The following is an 18,048-nucleotide window of genomic DNA, read 5'->3' as shown; positions in this document are numbered from 1 at the left end:
TTCCTACCATGACCTCTATTCCTAGGGCTAAAAAATAGTCCTACAATAGCACCAGTCAACAGGAAAGGAAGAACAATTATTTTCTGATTAGTACTGGAATCATATGTCTTTATGTTAAGTGTCAGAGGAAATAATACCTATCTAGACACAGAACAGCAAAAATGTTACATGGTCAAAGTCATACCTGTAAAATATTCAAAACAATCCTGCTGAAAAACCTCATATAAGATACCTAGAAGCTGCCACATTTGAGGAGAAATACCATGGCAAGTTAAACTGTAAGCCAGTGAAAGAATTTCTTCATAGAATTCTAGAAAGAAGAGAATCTCCAGTTAGAATCCTAGGAAATAGCAAAAATTAAACACAAAGACCACACAGAAGAGGATTTAGGCTATATACTCACACATATCTTATATCTAACATACTTTTGAACATCTGTTTCTCAGCTCCCATCTCTTGCTATCTCTATTAATATTTGCCATCTTCCATTTCTCACGAAGATCTGCCCCCTACTCAATAAGATATGGCAAAGATTTGCTTTTACTAAACTTACTTGTAATACTGAAAAGTTATATTTTTTGTGTTTTGTAATATAGAAAATAAAGTTTATATATAAAACTATATCAGAAATGGATACAAGAAGGAACAATTATTGTATGTGTCTCATGCACAGGATTTTAAATTTACAAACAATTAATGTTCTTCAGAGAACTTAATTCATCTATGTGAAAATATCTGTCTGCTGCATGTATTTTTTACAAACTATATACAGAATATATTTTGCCAATTTACAAAGCTTGTAAAATTAGTACAATATTTTTCAACTTACTTCAAGATAATTATACTTACTATTAAAAGAGTCCAAAGGGAATATTCTTGCATTTGTACATATACTTATTATTCTTACCCTCATTCAGAAGGAAATTATATCTAAACATACAATCAGAAAACACAAACCTCAACACAAAAATTTCAAAAATTTCCTACCATGTCACTGAAAAAAAAAGTCTAACTTCAAAGTTTTGGGGTTTTTTTTTTCCTTCTTCTTATTTAAGGGAACCAATATTCACCCTGGAAGCTTGAATAAAATTTTTTTCTGTAATCTTATTCAAATTTTAATATATTTAAAAGCTAGCAATACAGATATTTGCCTTACCAAAAGCAAAATTAGATGGAAATCATAGATATTGGGAAATAATTTAGGAAAGACAATCATTAGAAATACAACCAATGGCCTGAATAAAGAATTTCTGAAAGTCCTGTTCAGGAAAGCAAATGCCTCTTCCTAACATGAAGCCTAAAAGAAAGAAAAGAGGCCCAGTATTTCCTTTCATGCTCTTGATGGCTACAGCCTGTGTACTTTATTTACCAGGCCACTCGAGATGCTCAAGATGAGGACTATGAATCTGAGGGAGAAACTAAAAGGCACAAAGCTGTTCCAGTTTTTTTGTGGAGGGTGGGAAGAATCAGGAGGCTCTCGGTCTGTGTTGGGAGTCTGGACTATGGTGGGCAGCAGTGTAGGACCCAGTGTTGAGCAAGGCAGCACAGGCCTTCTAAGCAGACCATTTTTATGGCAGAATCCTGGCTGACTCTGGCCAACTCCAGCCTTCCCACTGCTTTGGTGAGCTACAAATATCCTTCCATCAATTCCATTTATGTTTAAATTAACCAGAAGCTTTTTCATTTGGTCTCAGCCAAGACAATGGACTATTAGGGTAGGATGGTTGTACTAACTTTGACTTACTACATAAGATAGAGGAGTTAAATCAGTAATGGCTAAGCCTAGCTTTTAATAACATGAAGTTCAAGAGTAAATTAGCAATAAAAACAGGCAAAAGAAGGAGGCAAAAGTGGAACAGTGGAAAAAAACTGGACTGTGGACATAAACATGGTCAGACTGCTATGTAATGCACAGCAAAGGGGATATAGTCAGTATTTTATAACTTTGTATATAGAATATTCTATAAAAATATCCAGTTACTATGTTGTAAACCTGAAACTAATACAATATTGTAAGTCAATACAATATCCACATGTTTGAAGTCCTTAAAAAAAAATTTTTAATGGAGAATTTTCAGTTGCATCTCTTCACAAAAAGGACATAAGTGAATACATTCTTTCTGATGTATCAGAATCTCTGAATTTATGGTCCAAGAAGCCTCATTTTAACTAGATCCTCAGTGATTCTTATCCACATCAAAGTTAGAGAACTACTGCTTTATAGTGATGATTTCAAAAGTAAGGACTACTTTAGCAAAGTAGAGGATAACGCTCTAAAATGGGAGAAGAATGTATTAGAACACTTAGTAGAGATAAATATATTCATTTATATTTAACTTCACATTTTACATTTCTCTTTATGTATGTAAATGTATCACAGTAACATGTATATTGCATATAAATATATATTCAAGTATTATTCACATACATTAGAAGTACATGCTCAATTTTTTACTAATGGTGTGAATGATAAAAGTTTGGAGATGGCTGCTCTAATGTGATAACCTGCTTTTGTTCCATCTTTCTATCTCTTACACTATACAGGCTACATTTCTCTCCTACCCACAAGACTTGTGGCTGGTATCTTCAAAATGCTTGGATACTATGAAAAGTTGCCTCTTCTACAAATCCCAATCAATCTATAACGTCCAGTATTAACTACTGACTCTACTCAGAATTCAGGTACCATAACATAAACAGAATAACAATTAATGCACACTTCTGATAGAATATATGCCTATCATCTCACATTTTTCAATCCTAAAGTAACCTCACCTGAACCTCATCTTAGTTCTTTCTTTCTAAAAAAAATTTAAAATCTCTGTTCTTTAAAAACTCCAACAACAAAAATTCTTAATTGGGTATGTTAAGCTTACCTCTAAATGAAAATCTAGAAATCTAATATTAGAAAGTATATCTAAAAATTGAACAGAAGGCAAGCTTCTCTTTCTCAAAACTGTCCATTTTGTTGAATTTGAAGGGCTAAAATGCATTTTTCATCAAATTTTAAAATAGTCTCAATTTACCTTTTTATTCTATCTTTGAACTTACCAATTACATGTTTCTGTAAAACAAGATCAATGATCCGTAGACAGATATTCTCTAACTGCTGAGTAACCTAAAGACAAATTTTAAACATTTAGTTTAAAATTCATCATAACCCTTAATTTAATCTATAAATTTAATATTACCCCAATAAAAATACCAATAGGGTTTTTTTTTCCAATAGTAGCTTTTTGAGAAGAGAAATTAAGAAGTTAATTCTAAACTCCATGTGAAAAATTAAACACCAAAGAATAACCAGGAAATTCTGAAAAGTGGGCTAATGATGGAACTGTGAGTTAAAATCATAATAAAATTACAAGTTAAATTAATTCCTTATCTCATATTTTATACCAATATTTTAATTCATAATATATCTAGGGCTTCAATGTGAAGACTTAAGCCATAAAAATACTAGCCATCTTTTTCCGATTTCTAATTTTACTCTTCATACATTAAGTATTTATACACATGTAAATATTTCTTTTAAGGAAATCTTGCTTTCAAAGCTTGCTTTTAGTAAGTCAAAGTTCAAAATCATAAGACTGGCAGTCAGGAGACCAAGATTCCAGTCCTTGTTTTGCCTCTAGTTACCTATGACCTTGGCAAAGCCATCTAGCTAAAGGCTTTAAGATTTTTCATCTATAGGTTAGGGAAGCTAGATTTGATTAGTGTATCTCAACTTTAACCCATTCCTCCTTTGATAATCACAATAAGGTCACATGCTCCTTTAACTTTATTTGAAATTCAAAATAAAAGTAATATCAAGAATTAAAAAATTAAAACAGAAAGATAAAACGGTGGGTTTTTTTTTTTTTTTTTTTTCCCAAACTAATCCTGATGTTTATCCTACTACTGCCCATCCTCCAGACAAACATATTTGGGAAAACTTGACAAGACGATTTCTAAGCTCTCTTCAAATTTAAAATACAAGTTCTACATATACGGGGAAAGAATAATCCTTAAGTATACATGCAATTTAACTTGAAAATCTCACCATTACAGAGAGGCCCATATACTTTCAACAAGGACACAACAATACAATAATGAATATAAAAACAAAAATTCACATTAAGTCTTTTAGGCAAAGAAAGGCCTGCCCAGGAGAAGAAAATTGAACCATTTTTAAGAACCTGGTAAGCATCCATTGCTTACCAAAGTATGCGATAAACACAGGATAAGTCAACAGCCACAGGGTTTAACAATGCTATTTAAAGAACCAGCACCTGCTTCCTAAGTCCCACTGTATAAAACGAGAGCTGCCAACATTGCCAAACAAGTCAACTGTGCTGGCAGAAGTAATGAACACAAATCTAATTTAAGTAAAGGCTATATAATATATAATACTTGGGGAGGAGAGCAGCAGGTTTTAGGTAGGCAATAATTGATATATTATCAGGATATATCAATTGACTGCAACTCTAAATCTACAAATTCCCAACTCCGTGAACATGAGATACTACCTGAACCTTGTGCTGTACTTCTGCAGAAGGGCACTACCATTACCCGCGCTGCAGCGGGGGACATGGTGACATTCTGTCAGCTAATGGATAAGGGGACGACAGAGGATGAGATGGCCGATGGCATCACCGACTTGATGGACATGAGTCTGAGCAAGCTCCGGGAGTTGGTGATGGACAGGGAAGCCTGGCATGCCACAGTCCATGGGGTCGCAAAGAGCTGGACATGAATGAGCAACTAAACTGAACTGAACTGAACGGATATGAGAGTGCTTGACAAACATCTGCACAAATTCTTAATCCAATATTGTTCTGGAATTCAGCCTAGGGAAGATGATGTTTTAAGCTCTTCTTCCCTTGCATTCTCAGGTATTTGTTACATCAGTATTTTGTTCTATTATTTAAAATTTGCCTCTGTAACTGAATGGCAGTCTCTCTCTACCAAGAGGACCAGACTGTGGATTCCAAACAGTGTGGCTTATGTCCTATTAAATTTGGTTTTCCCCCAAGCCTACCCTGGCACATAGCAGATGTGATGAACTAAGTTTAGCAAAAGAGATATACTATATACTATATGTCCTATTAAATTTGGTTTTCCCCCAAGCCTACCCTGGCATATAGCAGATGTGATGAACTAAGTTTAGCAAAAGAGATATACTATATACTATATACTTTAAAATCACATGCAACATTTCCCTTCAATCATTTTAATACTTTTCTTTAAGATTTGAGGGTAATTTTTAAAATCCAGCAACATAAACAGCAATTTAAAGGTCAAGAATTTAAAATTCATGACCAATAATATAAATTTCAGTTACTATAATGACATCATAAAACACAAGGAAATCCTACCTCTTTGTGATCTTCTACAACTGTCAAGATAGTATCAATGGTATGTAAAATTCCCATAGCCATTACAGTCTTGTCTTCAACTTCTTCATATTCATCACTTTGAAGAACTTTGCCAAATATCTCAGCCTACAAAAATAGCAAACACATTCAACAATTAGTACTGCTACATGCACACTTCTCTATGAGAAGTGAGCAAAAGGACAGTGTCACATCTCCAAATGCCACCACTGCTCAAACTTTAAGATATGCAGTTTGCCAAGTGAATATTGATGATAAAAACTGTCATCTTTTAAATATAGCCACTTTGCCCTTATCTAGTCACTAAAGTGGAATATATATTAGCTATTATAATCAAACAGCAAATAATTAACTTCTGGTTGCATTAAATAAATAAATCCAAAATCTAGGAAAACTGAAAACTATACATTGAAATTAACTGTCAGAATTATTAGAGCAAATATTTTTACATTAGCATTTCAGTTACATACAAACTAAACTTCAAATTTTGGAGTTTAATTTACTTAGATCATTCAAAGCCTTTATACCAAACTAACATAAAACTGTGCCCAGTCTTACCAAATGCTGAGTCATATCCACAGCAATTGAGGCAACCTCTTGGCTGTATTCACATATCATCTTCTGGATAACATTAGTAACATCATCATTTTCTGTCTCTCTAACAATGTGCAACAGCTCCTGCATAATAGGCCTTACATGTGGCTTCATATATTCCTTGGCTAATGCAATAAAAAACAAACTCAGTAAAAAATATTAGCGATTCACAAGTGAAAGTTACTTGGTCACAAGGTAAATAACACAGGGTAGTAGGTTCCAGATACATATTTGCCTGATGGTAAGTAAGTTATAAAGTTGTACCAAAATAATGTTCACCAATGTATCCATTTTCCCATGAGCAACATACAATCAGTCCTGCACAGTAAAGAACTCTCCTGCCCCAAATGCCAATAGCTCCCTTGAGAAATTTGAATCACATGTGTCCTCTGTCATCAGCATGACTTATCAAACATGAATATGACAGCATGATACAAGTGTAAAAACCATTTACATAAAGACTGTGCCCAACATTGATGATGCTCATTCACTCTTTCACCCCATCTCCAACCACCCTTCTCCCCACATGTGTTTATCTAATATTGCCTTCCATTGGAACAGTGTTGTATAGGGATAAAGGCTAATGTTATTCATAATGCAGAATTTACTTTTAAAGGTTTATTTGAATTTTGAACAGAGCCTTCTTCTCAACAAAGGAGATATGTGTTATCACTCACTAGAAATGCAACTTGCTACTTTCAGAACTGTGAGAATCACAGAATCCTAGAGCTGAAAGGAATCTTAAAGCCATCTAGTCCAATCCCCCTAAATTTAAATATATGGCAATCTAAGCCTTGACAGATCATATATCTTGCCCAGGTCTAGACGGCAAGGCAGAAGCTCAGTCAAAACTAGACTCCTAGGTCTCTTGATTCCCCATCTACCCTAATGTTTAACAATCAACTTGTTTCCTAATCTCAAATTTTTCTGGAAACCACGGTTAACAGACATTTCTAAAAGTGGCAAGAATAAACTCTTATAAAATTCTGAGGGGGCAAAACCTCAAAAACCCAAACTCTGAACTTTAAGACAAGGAAGTAAACAAAACTATTTGAGAAGACCACATCAAAATAATTATTTAATTAAAAATACCCTCTAAAAAAATGTATTTTTATTCTAAATTTTAAATTTTGTTAATTTAATAATAATTTTGGCTTTACCTTGTGTCTGGTTAGAAATTAATGACTGAAGAGCAAGGGCAGCTTCAACCTTGACAGGCATCTCCTTATCCTCAATCAGGCTCTTCTTTGCTAGATCAACTGCATTTCTTAGGTTGAGCTCATTATGAAATTTCAAAGAACTGAATGCATGAAGTACCCAACAGGACTATGTTATAAGGAAAAAGTTAGTAGGAAACTATTAGGATTATGGTTTTATGTAATAATGAATATAAAAACTTCTAGGTAAAACATCATTAATCCTACCATGTACTATTCATTTATTTGTTTTTTGGAGGGAAACATATTAGTCTCAGTTGCTAACTTCTCGATTCCATACTTCTTATAAGAAAGGCAATTTTATTACTTCTAAATTACCTTTATGCAATATCGTTATTCATAAGAAAGATTAAACAGAGCCCAACTTAAGTGTCTCTAAAAAAAAATCCTGTCAATGCTTTAATAAATATTATGACTCACAACTTATTATTTATATGCAAAAGCACTACAAGCCAGTGTTGACATTCATTTACTGGTCTTCAAAGCAAATGAATAAAATATTATTTTCCTTTACACTAATCAGCTTAAGAAACTTGACTTTTTCAGTCACAGAAGATAAAAAAAATTTTAACCTTGTATAAATTATCAAACTTTAAACTATTAGACCACTAAATCATATTATTTTTTTAAATCTATTGCATAAAATACAATTGACAGTAATTAATTTGAATGACTAACGACTTGCAAGAGACATACAATTAATAGTCTGTAAAAATAGTAGCCTACTTATAAAAATACTTGTGCACCCTCTACATTTCTAACCTACATTCACACAAATATTTCTCTAGTGACTATTATTTCTTTTTAAATATTTTCATTTATTTATTTATTTGATTGCTCCAGGTCTCAGTTCCCTGATCAGGGATTGAACCCAGAACCCCTGCACTGGGAGCACAGTCTTAACCACTGGACCACCAGGAAAGTCCCTGTCTTTTATTTATAAAATGCTTTGGTGTGTACAAGGCATGATTAACATATATTGGTTTTAGCAAGATATTTTGTTGTGTTGATATAGTTACAAAAATAAGCACTAGGCTGTTAAAAGTTCTATTTTAATTTCTCCATAAAATATATTGCTTCTATAAATAATATATACTTAGAATACAAATAAATGTACATGGATTATTATTTTCTCCATGTTATTAAAGTCTATCTAACTATTATACTGGAAATCATAATCAAGAGTTTAGCCAAAATATAATTTTCATGCTGTTTTGGGCACTAAAAATTAATCGGCCTATGAATTTACATGGTACCACCACTGCAGCATCACCCCTCTCACAGTATGTTCTGCATATGCAGCAAGTGAGGCAAGAGGGGCAGTTGCAGTTAAAATCTATACATCCCTTTATTTACTAATTTGCTCTTTATTCAGCTTTTATGATTTTAAAAGACATTCTCACTAACTTCATTTTGTCCCAGTGTGGTAAAAGATAAATTTGTCCAAAAGTATTTAGTTCAATAATTAACTTACAAATGAAGATTTCGAAACACTATAATGAAACATGGAAAAACCTACTCTGGCTCGAAGGTATCCCAGGTTAGACAATAGTAATGGAAATACGTGATTCTGCAACAATAACTCCATTTGGTCCTTGAATAAACTCTTCTGTTAGGAAATAGAAATTGAGTTTAACTTATTAATGTCTTTTTCATATGTAAAAATCACTTCCTAATAAAGCATGTTTCTTATGATTTACACTTAATATACTTTTATTTAAATTTTGTAAAATTATTGACCTACATAATGCGTTTTAAAACAAGAGAGAAATAGTCTTTAGATAGAAACTTGATATTAACTGATCTTTCTAGAAACAACACTAAAGTTATTTTGTATCATCTTTTTTACATAGCAACAGTTTCATACTGAAAAAGTGAATAAAAAGTCATTTTAAATTAAAAAAATAAAAATGACAGAAAAATATTTACAGTCAACTCAATTATGCAGAGTCAGCAGTTTTAAATTATCCATAATTCTCATATTATCTCATTTGCCTATGCTTCACAGTGTTATTAAGTAAATTAAATTTGAGTAGCTTAACCTTCAGTAAAATATCAGCTAGGGAACCAATCACATGCAGGGCTCCATCTTTCTTCCTAGGATCAAAGTTCGGGTCTGTTAGGATTTGATAACAGAATGCCATCATTTTTGGCAACACCTAAAGAAATAGAAGAATCCACTTTAGTCTACATGAGCTTTCACTGCTTTACTATCATATTAAAAATGATGTACAAATTTTCAAAAATAAAGACATTTTATTGTGTTCTATCAAGCAACTACAATTAAGAAAAAATATTCCTTTTCCCTTATGAGGACACAAAAATTTTTTAAAGTTACAGATTATAACTACTAACATAATTTTTCAATTACAAGGGGCATTCATTAGAATGTCAAATCAACACAGGTCACCTTTCAGTTTTGTATTTAAAAAGAATAACTACATACCTCTTTTCTTTTCTTTGCAGCGGTATATAAGAGAGTCTGGGCTGCTGTGGTAGGAGAAGCATAATCTTCGAAAATATCTAAGATTTTAGATTTTAAAAGTTTAAACCATGTTAGCAAAAATACAACTACTTATTATAGTTTAAACCTGACTGACCACTATTCTAAAACCAAGAAATAAAACAGTCCATATATAACACTGGTTATAAGCTAAGAACATATCACGACTGCTCTCATACACAACAATATTTATCAAACTCTATAGGTTGTCCTTTTAAATAATCATATTAAAACAAACAATACAGTTCCACTGAGGATAGGAAAAATGCTTTACCTCTATAAGAAAACAATAAAAATTTATTTACTGCTTATTGTGTGCCAGGCTCTGTTCTAAGCTCTGGGAATACAAATATCAAAAAAAGGTTCTCATGTTGCTTACACAGTAAGAGAAAGAAACAAACTGATTACATACAAACGCACACAAGTCAGTACAGCTGAAAGCACCGCATCTCAGAGAGGTTAGGTGATTTGTCCACAGTTACACAGTAAGCGACTAGGCCGGTATTCACAGCCAGACTGTCTTAACATCAAGGCCTGAGCTCCTTCAGTCTGTTTTTTTAAAAATATTTATTTATTTCTCTGGCTGTGCTGGGTCTCAGTTGTGGCTGTGGGATTATTGATCTTTGTTGGGGCATGTGGGATCTTCTAATTATGGCATGTAGGATCCAGTTTTCTGACCAGGGATCAAAACCAGGCACCCTGCATTAGGAGCATGGAGTCTTAGCCACTGGACCGGCAGATAAGTCCCTCTCCTTCAGTTTTTACCAAATCTAAACACACCATTATTAATATCAGTCAATATACTTAGAAGTATTTTGTTCATATAAATAACTGCACATGACAAAAATATAAAAAGGAGACTAGTAATTGTTTTCCCCAATAGCTTTCTAAAAGTAAAATACACACACTAGCCACTGCGTTCTAGTCCACAGAAGCAAACTATTAAGGAAAAAAAGACACTTAACCTAGTCTTGAGTTATCCATATTCTCCTTTAATCAATAAAATGTAACACACAGAACTCTTAACTATTATATTTTCCAAAACCTGAGGTACTTTCTTATTTAATATGAGGAGTAAGTAAAATAACAGTAGTTTTCTGAAAGCTAAACAAATACACTGCACTTATAAAAGTTCACAGGTATAGAAAAGCCAAACACTAAAAAGAATGCCTTAAATAAGACAGAAGAAAGACTGGCAAATAATTCTGTGCTATTTAAGGCACTGTGCACGTGCCGAGTCACTTCAGTCGTGTCCGACTGTGCAGTGCTAGGGACTGAAGCCCACCAGGCTCCTCTGTCCAAGGGATTCACCAGGCAAGAATACTGGAGTGGGCTGCCATGCCCTCCTTCAGAGGATCAGCTGGCACAGGGATCGAAGCAACATCTCTTAAGTCTCCTGCATTAGCAGGTAGGTTCTTTACCACTAGTGCCACGTGGGAAGCCCATTAAAGCATTAGGAAGGGGAATTAATAAATCCTGCATTATGTATCATGATTTGAAAAGGAAATGATAGAATGGCAGGATAAACCAGTGGTAAATACTTTTCTCATACTTTTGCTTTTCCTGTACTTTGTCTCCAAGAGAAAGAGGCACTTCCTCACTTACCGAATCAAATAATACTAAACATAAGCATTGTGAAAACAACATGGACCAATAATCTGGCATCTATTCTAGTAGGCTTAATTCAGGTAACCAGAAACACATGTCCCAAGAAGAGGAAAGCACTGTGGTCACAGCCCCTTCAGCATGCCTTAGGTAATGCTAGTCTTAACATTATTTATTTGAACATTTCACTGAATGCAGACTAGTGCCAAGAACTTGCAAAGTAGTGTAGAGCTCTAGAAGGGATGGAGAATGCAAAATAAAGCAAGACAGACCACCAGATGGTCAATACTGAAATCACACTGGCTGATTCTTTGCAACCAAAGATGGAGAAGCTCTATACAGTCAGCAGAAACAAGACTGGGAGCTGTCTGTGGCTCAGATCATGAACTCCTTATTGCCAAATTCCGATTTAAATTGAAGAAAATAGATAAAACTACTAGACCATTCAGGTATGACCTAAATCAAATCCTTACGATTATACAGTGGAACTGACAAATAGATTCAAGGGATTAGATCTGATAGACAGAGTACCTGAAGAATTACAGACAGAGGTTTGTGACATTTTTCAGGAGGCAGTGATCAAGAACATCCTCAAGAAAAAGAAATGCAAAAGACAAAATAGTTGTTTGAGGAGGCCTTACAAATAGCTGTGAAAAGAAGAAAGCTAAAGGCAAAGGAGAAAAGGAAAGATACATCCATTTGAATGCAGAGTTTCAAAGAACAGCAAGGAGAGATAAGAAAGCCTTCCTCAGTAATCAATGCAAAGAAATAGAGGAAAACAATAGAATGGGAAAGACTAGAGATCTCTTTAAGAAAAACAGAGATACCAGGGGAACATTTCATGCAAAGACAGGCACAATAAAGGACAGAAATGGTAAGGACCTAACAGAAGCAGAAAGTATTAAGAAGAGGTGGCAAGAAACACAGAAAAACTATACAAAAAAGATCTTTATGACCCAGATCATTATGATGGTGTGATCACTCACCTAAAGCCAGACATCCTGGAATATGAAATCAAATGGGCCTTAGGAAGCACCACTACAAAGCAAGTGGAGGTAATGGAATTCCAGTTGAGCTGTTTCAAATCCTAAAAGATGATGCTAAGAAAGTGCTGCACTCAATATGTCAGCAAATCTGGAAAACTCAGCAGTGACCACAGGACTGGAAAAGGTCAATTTTCATTTCAATCCCAAAGAAAGGCCATGTTAAAGAATGTTCAAACTACTGCACAATTGCACTCATTCACATGCTAGCAAACTAATGCTCAAAATTCTCCAAGTGAGGCTTCAGCAGTACGTGAACCAAGAACTTCCAGATGTTCAAGCTGGTTTTAGAAAAGGCAGAGGAACCAGAGATCAAATTGCCAACATCCATTGGATCATCTTAAAAGCAAGAGAGTTCTGGAAAAACATCTACTTCTGCTTTATTGATTATACCAAAACCTTTGCCTGTGTAGATCACAACAAACTGGAAAATTCCTCAAGAGATGGGAATACCAGACCACCTTACCTGCCTCCTGAGAAATACGTATGCAGGTAGAAGCCAACAGTTAGAACCAGACATGAAGCAACAGACTGGTTCCAAATTGGGAAGGGAGTACATCAAGACTATATATTGTCAGCCTGGTTATTTAACTTATATTCAGAGTACATCATGCGAAATGCCAGGCTGGATGAAGCACAAGCTGGAATCAAGACTGCCAGGAGAAATATCAATAACCTCCAATACACAGATGACACCACCCTTATGGCAGAAAGGAAAGAAAAACTAGAGCCTCTTGATGAAAGTGAAGGAAAAGAGTGAAAAAGCTGGCTTAAAACTCAGCATTCAGAAAATAAGATCATGGCATCCAGCCCCATCACTTCATGGCAAATAGAGTGGGGAAACAACGGAAACAGCACCAGACTTTATTTTCTTGGGCTCCAAGATCACTGCAAATAGTGACTGCAGCCATGAAATTAAAAGGTGCTTGCTCCTTGGAAGAAATGTTATGACGAACCTAGACAGCAGATCAAAAAGCAGAGACATTACTTGGCCAACAATGGTCCATATAGTCAAAGCCATGGTTTTTCCAGTAGTCATGTAAGGATGTGAGAGTTGGACCATAAGAAAGCTGGGCACTGAAGAACTGATGCTTTTGAACTGTGGTGTTGGAGAAGACTCTTGAGAGTCCCTTGGACTGCAAGGAGATCAAACCAGTCAATCCTAGAGGAAGTCAGTCCTGAGTATTCATTGGAAGGAGTGATACTGAAGCTGAAATTGCAATATTTTGGCCACCTGATGCAAAGAACTAACTCTGGAAAAGACCTTGATTCTAAGAAAGATTGAACGCAGGATGAGAAGGGGATGACAGAAGACAAGATGGTTGGACGGCATCACCAACTCGATGGACATGAGTTTGGGTAAACTCTGGGAGTCAGTGATGGACAGGGAGGCCTGGTGTGCTGCAATTCATGGGGTCACAGAGAGTCGGACATGAGTAAGCAGCTGAACTGGACTGAACTGAAGACAGTCCCTGCCCCCAGATAGCTTCTTCACTGTGGGAGAAACAGCAGTACACAAGTAACACCTTCCTATACTAACTGCCTGAGTATGCATGAAGTGATTAATTCATACTGGGAATAAAGGGGAATGAATTTGGGCAACCTACAGAGTCCGGCAGCTTCCAGGAAGATGCAAGGCTAAAAGAATCCACAGAGAACAGGGCCACACACTGGTGTCAACATAAGTATTTCATTCCCCTGAGGAATATTCAGTCCCTAGGATAAGGACACAAACTATATTGGAGCATTCCTAAAATACGCAGATACGCAAGTGATCTCCCAGACCAAGAACAAACCCAAATGTGTAGCCCAAAAGGCATAGAAAGGAATGGACTCTGCAGATCAGCATCACAATAGAAAGAGTTGTATAGAGATGATAATGCTTCAGCATCCTTGAGAGGGTTAGATAAATAAAGTAGCTTCTCATCTCAAGACCACTGGCTCAACAGAACATCAAACTTTCATGAGTTTTGGAGTTTATCATGCAAAGCAGAACTCTGGGAATTTCACAAAGTAATAAATCTACTTAAAAGTATAAATTTAGTTATATTACTTCATATAACCAGGTACTGATGAAGAATAAAATCATCTCAATTACCGAATTTCATCCTTATATACTCATATGGATCTTCCTGCCACAGTTCTTCATCCTCATCTTTATAGCACATCACAGAAAAAATCACATCTTCAGAGATATTCTAAGAGAAAAAAACAAACCAATAAATGGATATAGAGTATTCATATTTGGGGAATATCAATAATGAAAGGCTTTAGGAAGTCAGTTTTCCAAACTGTCATATTAATGTTTCTAACAGATCTTTAAGATCTGTAATAACACTAAACAAAATCTATCCTAGACTCCAAAGATAAAAGAATTTGCTTTACTTTTCAGCTACCGTCTTAGAGATTACAGAATTAAAGAATGCATTCTTTGAGAGGAAAAAATTTAGTTCCTAAATTCTTCAAATTATCCAGTTATCTATATGTAAATATTACTTTATCAATGGTCTATAACTTTTCATTGATTTGTTCCTTATCAATGCTGAATTAATCAATGCTTAACAATGCTGAATTCTACCTTTAAGTAAAATTGATACAAACAGAAAACTTTAGCTTTTGCTGTAGAATTTAACAACCTAAAAAAAGAAATAAAAACCTACAAAAGAAAACGGTCATGTATCAGGCTGCATTTCCTACAAAAGAACACTACCTTAACTACAGGCCTGGTGACTGTTTTCAAAACGCTATTATACAAAATACCTCATTTGATCCTAGCAACTTGCAGGTAAGGAAGGTAGAAAACTACTATCTGACGTATCAGAGGAAAAACAGAGACTAAATGAGATTCCAACCAAGATCAACTCATTTAACTTGAAGGCCTCATTCTTCTCAAATATTTAAACTTCTAAACTCTTTATATGAAACATAAGATACTCTTCTGAAATTATTAATGAAAACAAAAATATGTTAAATATAAAATATTGGATTAGTTAACACTGACCTTGTCTAGAAAATTTTTAACCAGAGGATAATTTCGGAGAGCTGCTCACTGCCACTAACCTGTATGTGCGGCTTCATCTGCTTCCAGGTCACAGAATGAACAATTCCTTGGTTGAGATAGTTGAAAGCCTGCTGAAGAACACGGGGAGCTACATACTCTTTCTGCCTATACTGGTCTAAAATTTTTAGTAGTACCTATAGGAAAACAGGAAGAGAAAACATAGGAAAACAAACAATTTTAAAGTTAACAGGAGGGGCATTTTAGGCATGACATAAAATCAAGTCAGAGGTTACAGAGACAAAAAAAAATAACAGATTTTTAGAGAAATAAATATTTTGTGAGAAAGCACATGAGCTTAGATATGTCCTTGTTATACTGAACTGAAAGGTATCTCACTGTGATTTTCTGCCATTTACCCTACTTCTAACCTGTGAAAGTATTCAAAATAAGTCTATATTCTATTCCACATACTAGCTCTTCAAATAAATTAAAACTACTGTAAAATAATAGACTTGGCTAAATGAACACTGAAAACACTATATCCATATAGTGAGAGACACCATAAACAGATTTTTAATATTTGATAAAGGTGCATTTCAACTGGAAGAGAAACAAGGTCATTCAAAAGAAAACAGTACTGGGATAGTTGACTAGGTAGCTCCTAAAAAATTAACGTAGCTGCCTAACTAAACTTCACACCAAAATAAATTCCAGATGGGCAAAATATTTCAACAGCTACAAAAAAATGAAACCATAGAATAACTAAAAGAGTGTGGAAATTTTTTATTTTATAATCTCAGACCATGGAAAGTCTTTGTAGAAATAACACAAAATTGAGTTATTAATTTTTTTTTTTTTAAAGACTGTTTCTAAGGAAGGAACCATGCCCAAAGCCACTGCAATGACCCATGTCGGAGGCTGCACTACCACATAGCCGAAGTATTCCGGTTCCTGATCTCCAGAGTCCTTCACTACAACAAGCTTATCTCTGAACTGCTGCATAAATTTAAAAGTGTCCTTTTAAAACACATACAAAATTTATAAATTCAGAACATGAATTCAGTTCAAGTCACATAAAATTCAGGTTTATAAAATTTGTCAGAAATCCTATCACCAAGAAACTCTTTCTGGAATTCAGACTAAAAAGGGATGCTATTGAACACAGTTCTCCCTAATACAGCTGTGGTTCACGTGAAGTGCAGGTAGCAGATGAGACACAACACTAACGAAGGAACAGCTTTTGATTTTAAAAAAAACATTAAAAAATATGAGGAATATATATCTTAAATAACCAAGGTTCAGTTTATGGCGTGGATGCAGTTCAGTTTAGCTGTTCAGTCATGAGCGCCATTTTGTGAAGGGCTTCCACAGCATGGATGCAACAGCATGGAATTTAAATGTGTGTGTATTTACACATGTTTATGTGACGCTGAAAACCTCTAATGAACACACTATAAGAAGGATTCAATTTTAGGATGCTTACTGGGGCTTTAATAGCAGTGGAAAGAGCAGAGAAAGAGCTGACCAGCTCCTTGATTATCCTGGTATCCACAACGAAGTATATATTTCAGTTCAGTTCAGTCACTCAGTCATGTCTGACTCCTTGCGACCCCATGGACTCCAGCACACCAGGCTTCCCTGTCCATCATTAACTCCCTGAGCATGCTCAAACTCATGTCCATCGAGTTGGTGATGCCATCCAACCATCTCATCCTCTGTCGTCGCCCTTCTTCTCCTACCTTTAATCTTTCTCAGCACCAGGATCTTTTCGAAGAAGTCAGTTCTTCCCATCAGGTGGCCAAAGTATTGGGGTTTCAGCTTCAGCATCAGTCCTTCCAATGAATATTCAGGACTGATTTCCTTTAGGATTGACTGGTTGGATCTCCTTGCAGTCCAAGGGACTCTCAAGAGTCTTCTCCAACACCACAGTTCAAAAGCATCAATTCTTCAGTGCCCAGCTTTCTTATGGTCCAACTCTCACATCCTTACGTGACTACTGGAAAAACCATAGCTTTAAGTAGATGGACCATTATTGGCCAAGTAATGTCTCTGCTTTTTGATATGCTGTCTAGGTTCATCACAGCTTTCCTTCCAAGGAGCAAGTGTCTTTTAATTTCATGGTTGCAGTCACCATCTGCAGTGATTTTGGAGCCCAAGAAAATAAAGTCTGGTGCTGTTTCATTTTTCCCCACTCTATTTGCCATGAAGTGATGGGACAGGATGCCATGATCTTCATTTTTTGATCATTGAGTTTTAAACCAGCTTTTTCACTCTCTCCTTCACTTTCATCAAGAGGCTCTTTAGTTCTTCTTAACTTTCTGCCATAAGGGTGTCATCTGTATATCTGAGGTTACTGATATTTCTCCCAGCAATCTTGTTTCCAGTTTGTGTTTCATCCTGCCCGGCATTTCACATGATGTACTCTACGTATAAGTTAAATAAGCGGTTGACAATATATAGCCTTGACGTACTCCTTTCCCAACTGGGAACCAGTCCATTGTTCCATGTCCGGTTCTAACTGTTGCTTCTTTACCTGCACACAGGTTTCTCAGGGGGCAGGTAAGGTGGTCTGGTATTCCGATCTCTTGAAGAGTTTTCCAGTTTGTTGTGATCCACACAGTCAAAGACTTTGGCGTAGTCAATAAAGCAGAAGTAGATGTTTTTCTGGAACTCTCTTGCTTTTAAGATGATCCAATGGATGTTGGCAATTTGC

The 18,048-nt window shown here is 35.3% G+C and overlaps 1 protein-coding gene across 1 annotated transcript in view; it reads right to left on the bottom strand.

Moving 5' to 3' along the window:
* Positions 1 to 18,048, bottom strand: part of IPO8 (importin 8) — a 73,254-nt gene that overhangs the window by 32,515 nt on the left and 22,691 nt on the right. The window contains exons 9-18 of the mRNA XM_019961392.2: positions 15,395 to 15,529; positions 14,433 to 14,532; positions 9,630 to 9,706; positions 9,226 to 9,342; positions 8,703 to 8,792; positions 7,127 to 7,292; positions 5,931 to 6,091; positions 5,355 to 5,480; positions 3,052 to 3,118; positions 185 to 310 (exon numbers count right to left, since the gene is read on the bottom strand). Of these exons, the coding sequence (XP_019816951.1) occupies positions 185 to 310; positions 3,052 to 3,118; positions 5,355 to 5,480; positions 5,931 to 6,091; positions 7,127 to 7,292; positions 8,703 to 8,792; positions 9,226 to 9,342; positions 9,630 to 9,706; positions 14,433 to 14,532; positions 15,395 to 15,529 (1,165 nt within the window). The remainder of the gene's footprint in view (positions 1 to 184; positions 311 to 3,051; positions 3,119 to 5,354; positions 5,481 to 5,930; positions 6,092 to 7,126; positions 7,293 to 8,702; positions 8,793 to 9,225; positions 9,343 to 9,629; positions 9,707 to 14,432; positions 14,533 to 15,394; positions 15,530 to 18,048) is intronic.

This window comes from Bos indicus, chromosome 5, assembly GCF_029378745.1.
Source record: "Bos indicus isolate NIAB-ARS_2022 breed Sahiwal x Tharparkar chromosome 5, NIAB-ARS_B.indTharparkar_mat_pri_1.0, whole genome shotgun sequence".
Taxonomy (NCBI): Eukaryota; Metazoa; Chordata; class Mammalia; order Artiodactyla; family Bovidae; genus Bos; species Bos indicus.
The sequence above is the reverse complement of the archived record's forward strand: the minus strand, read 5'-3'. Positions and strand labels throughout refer to the sequence as shown.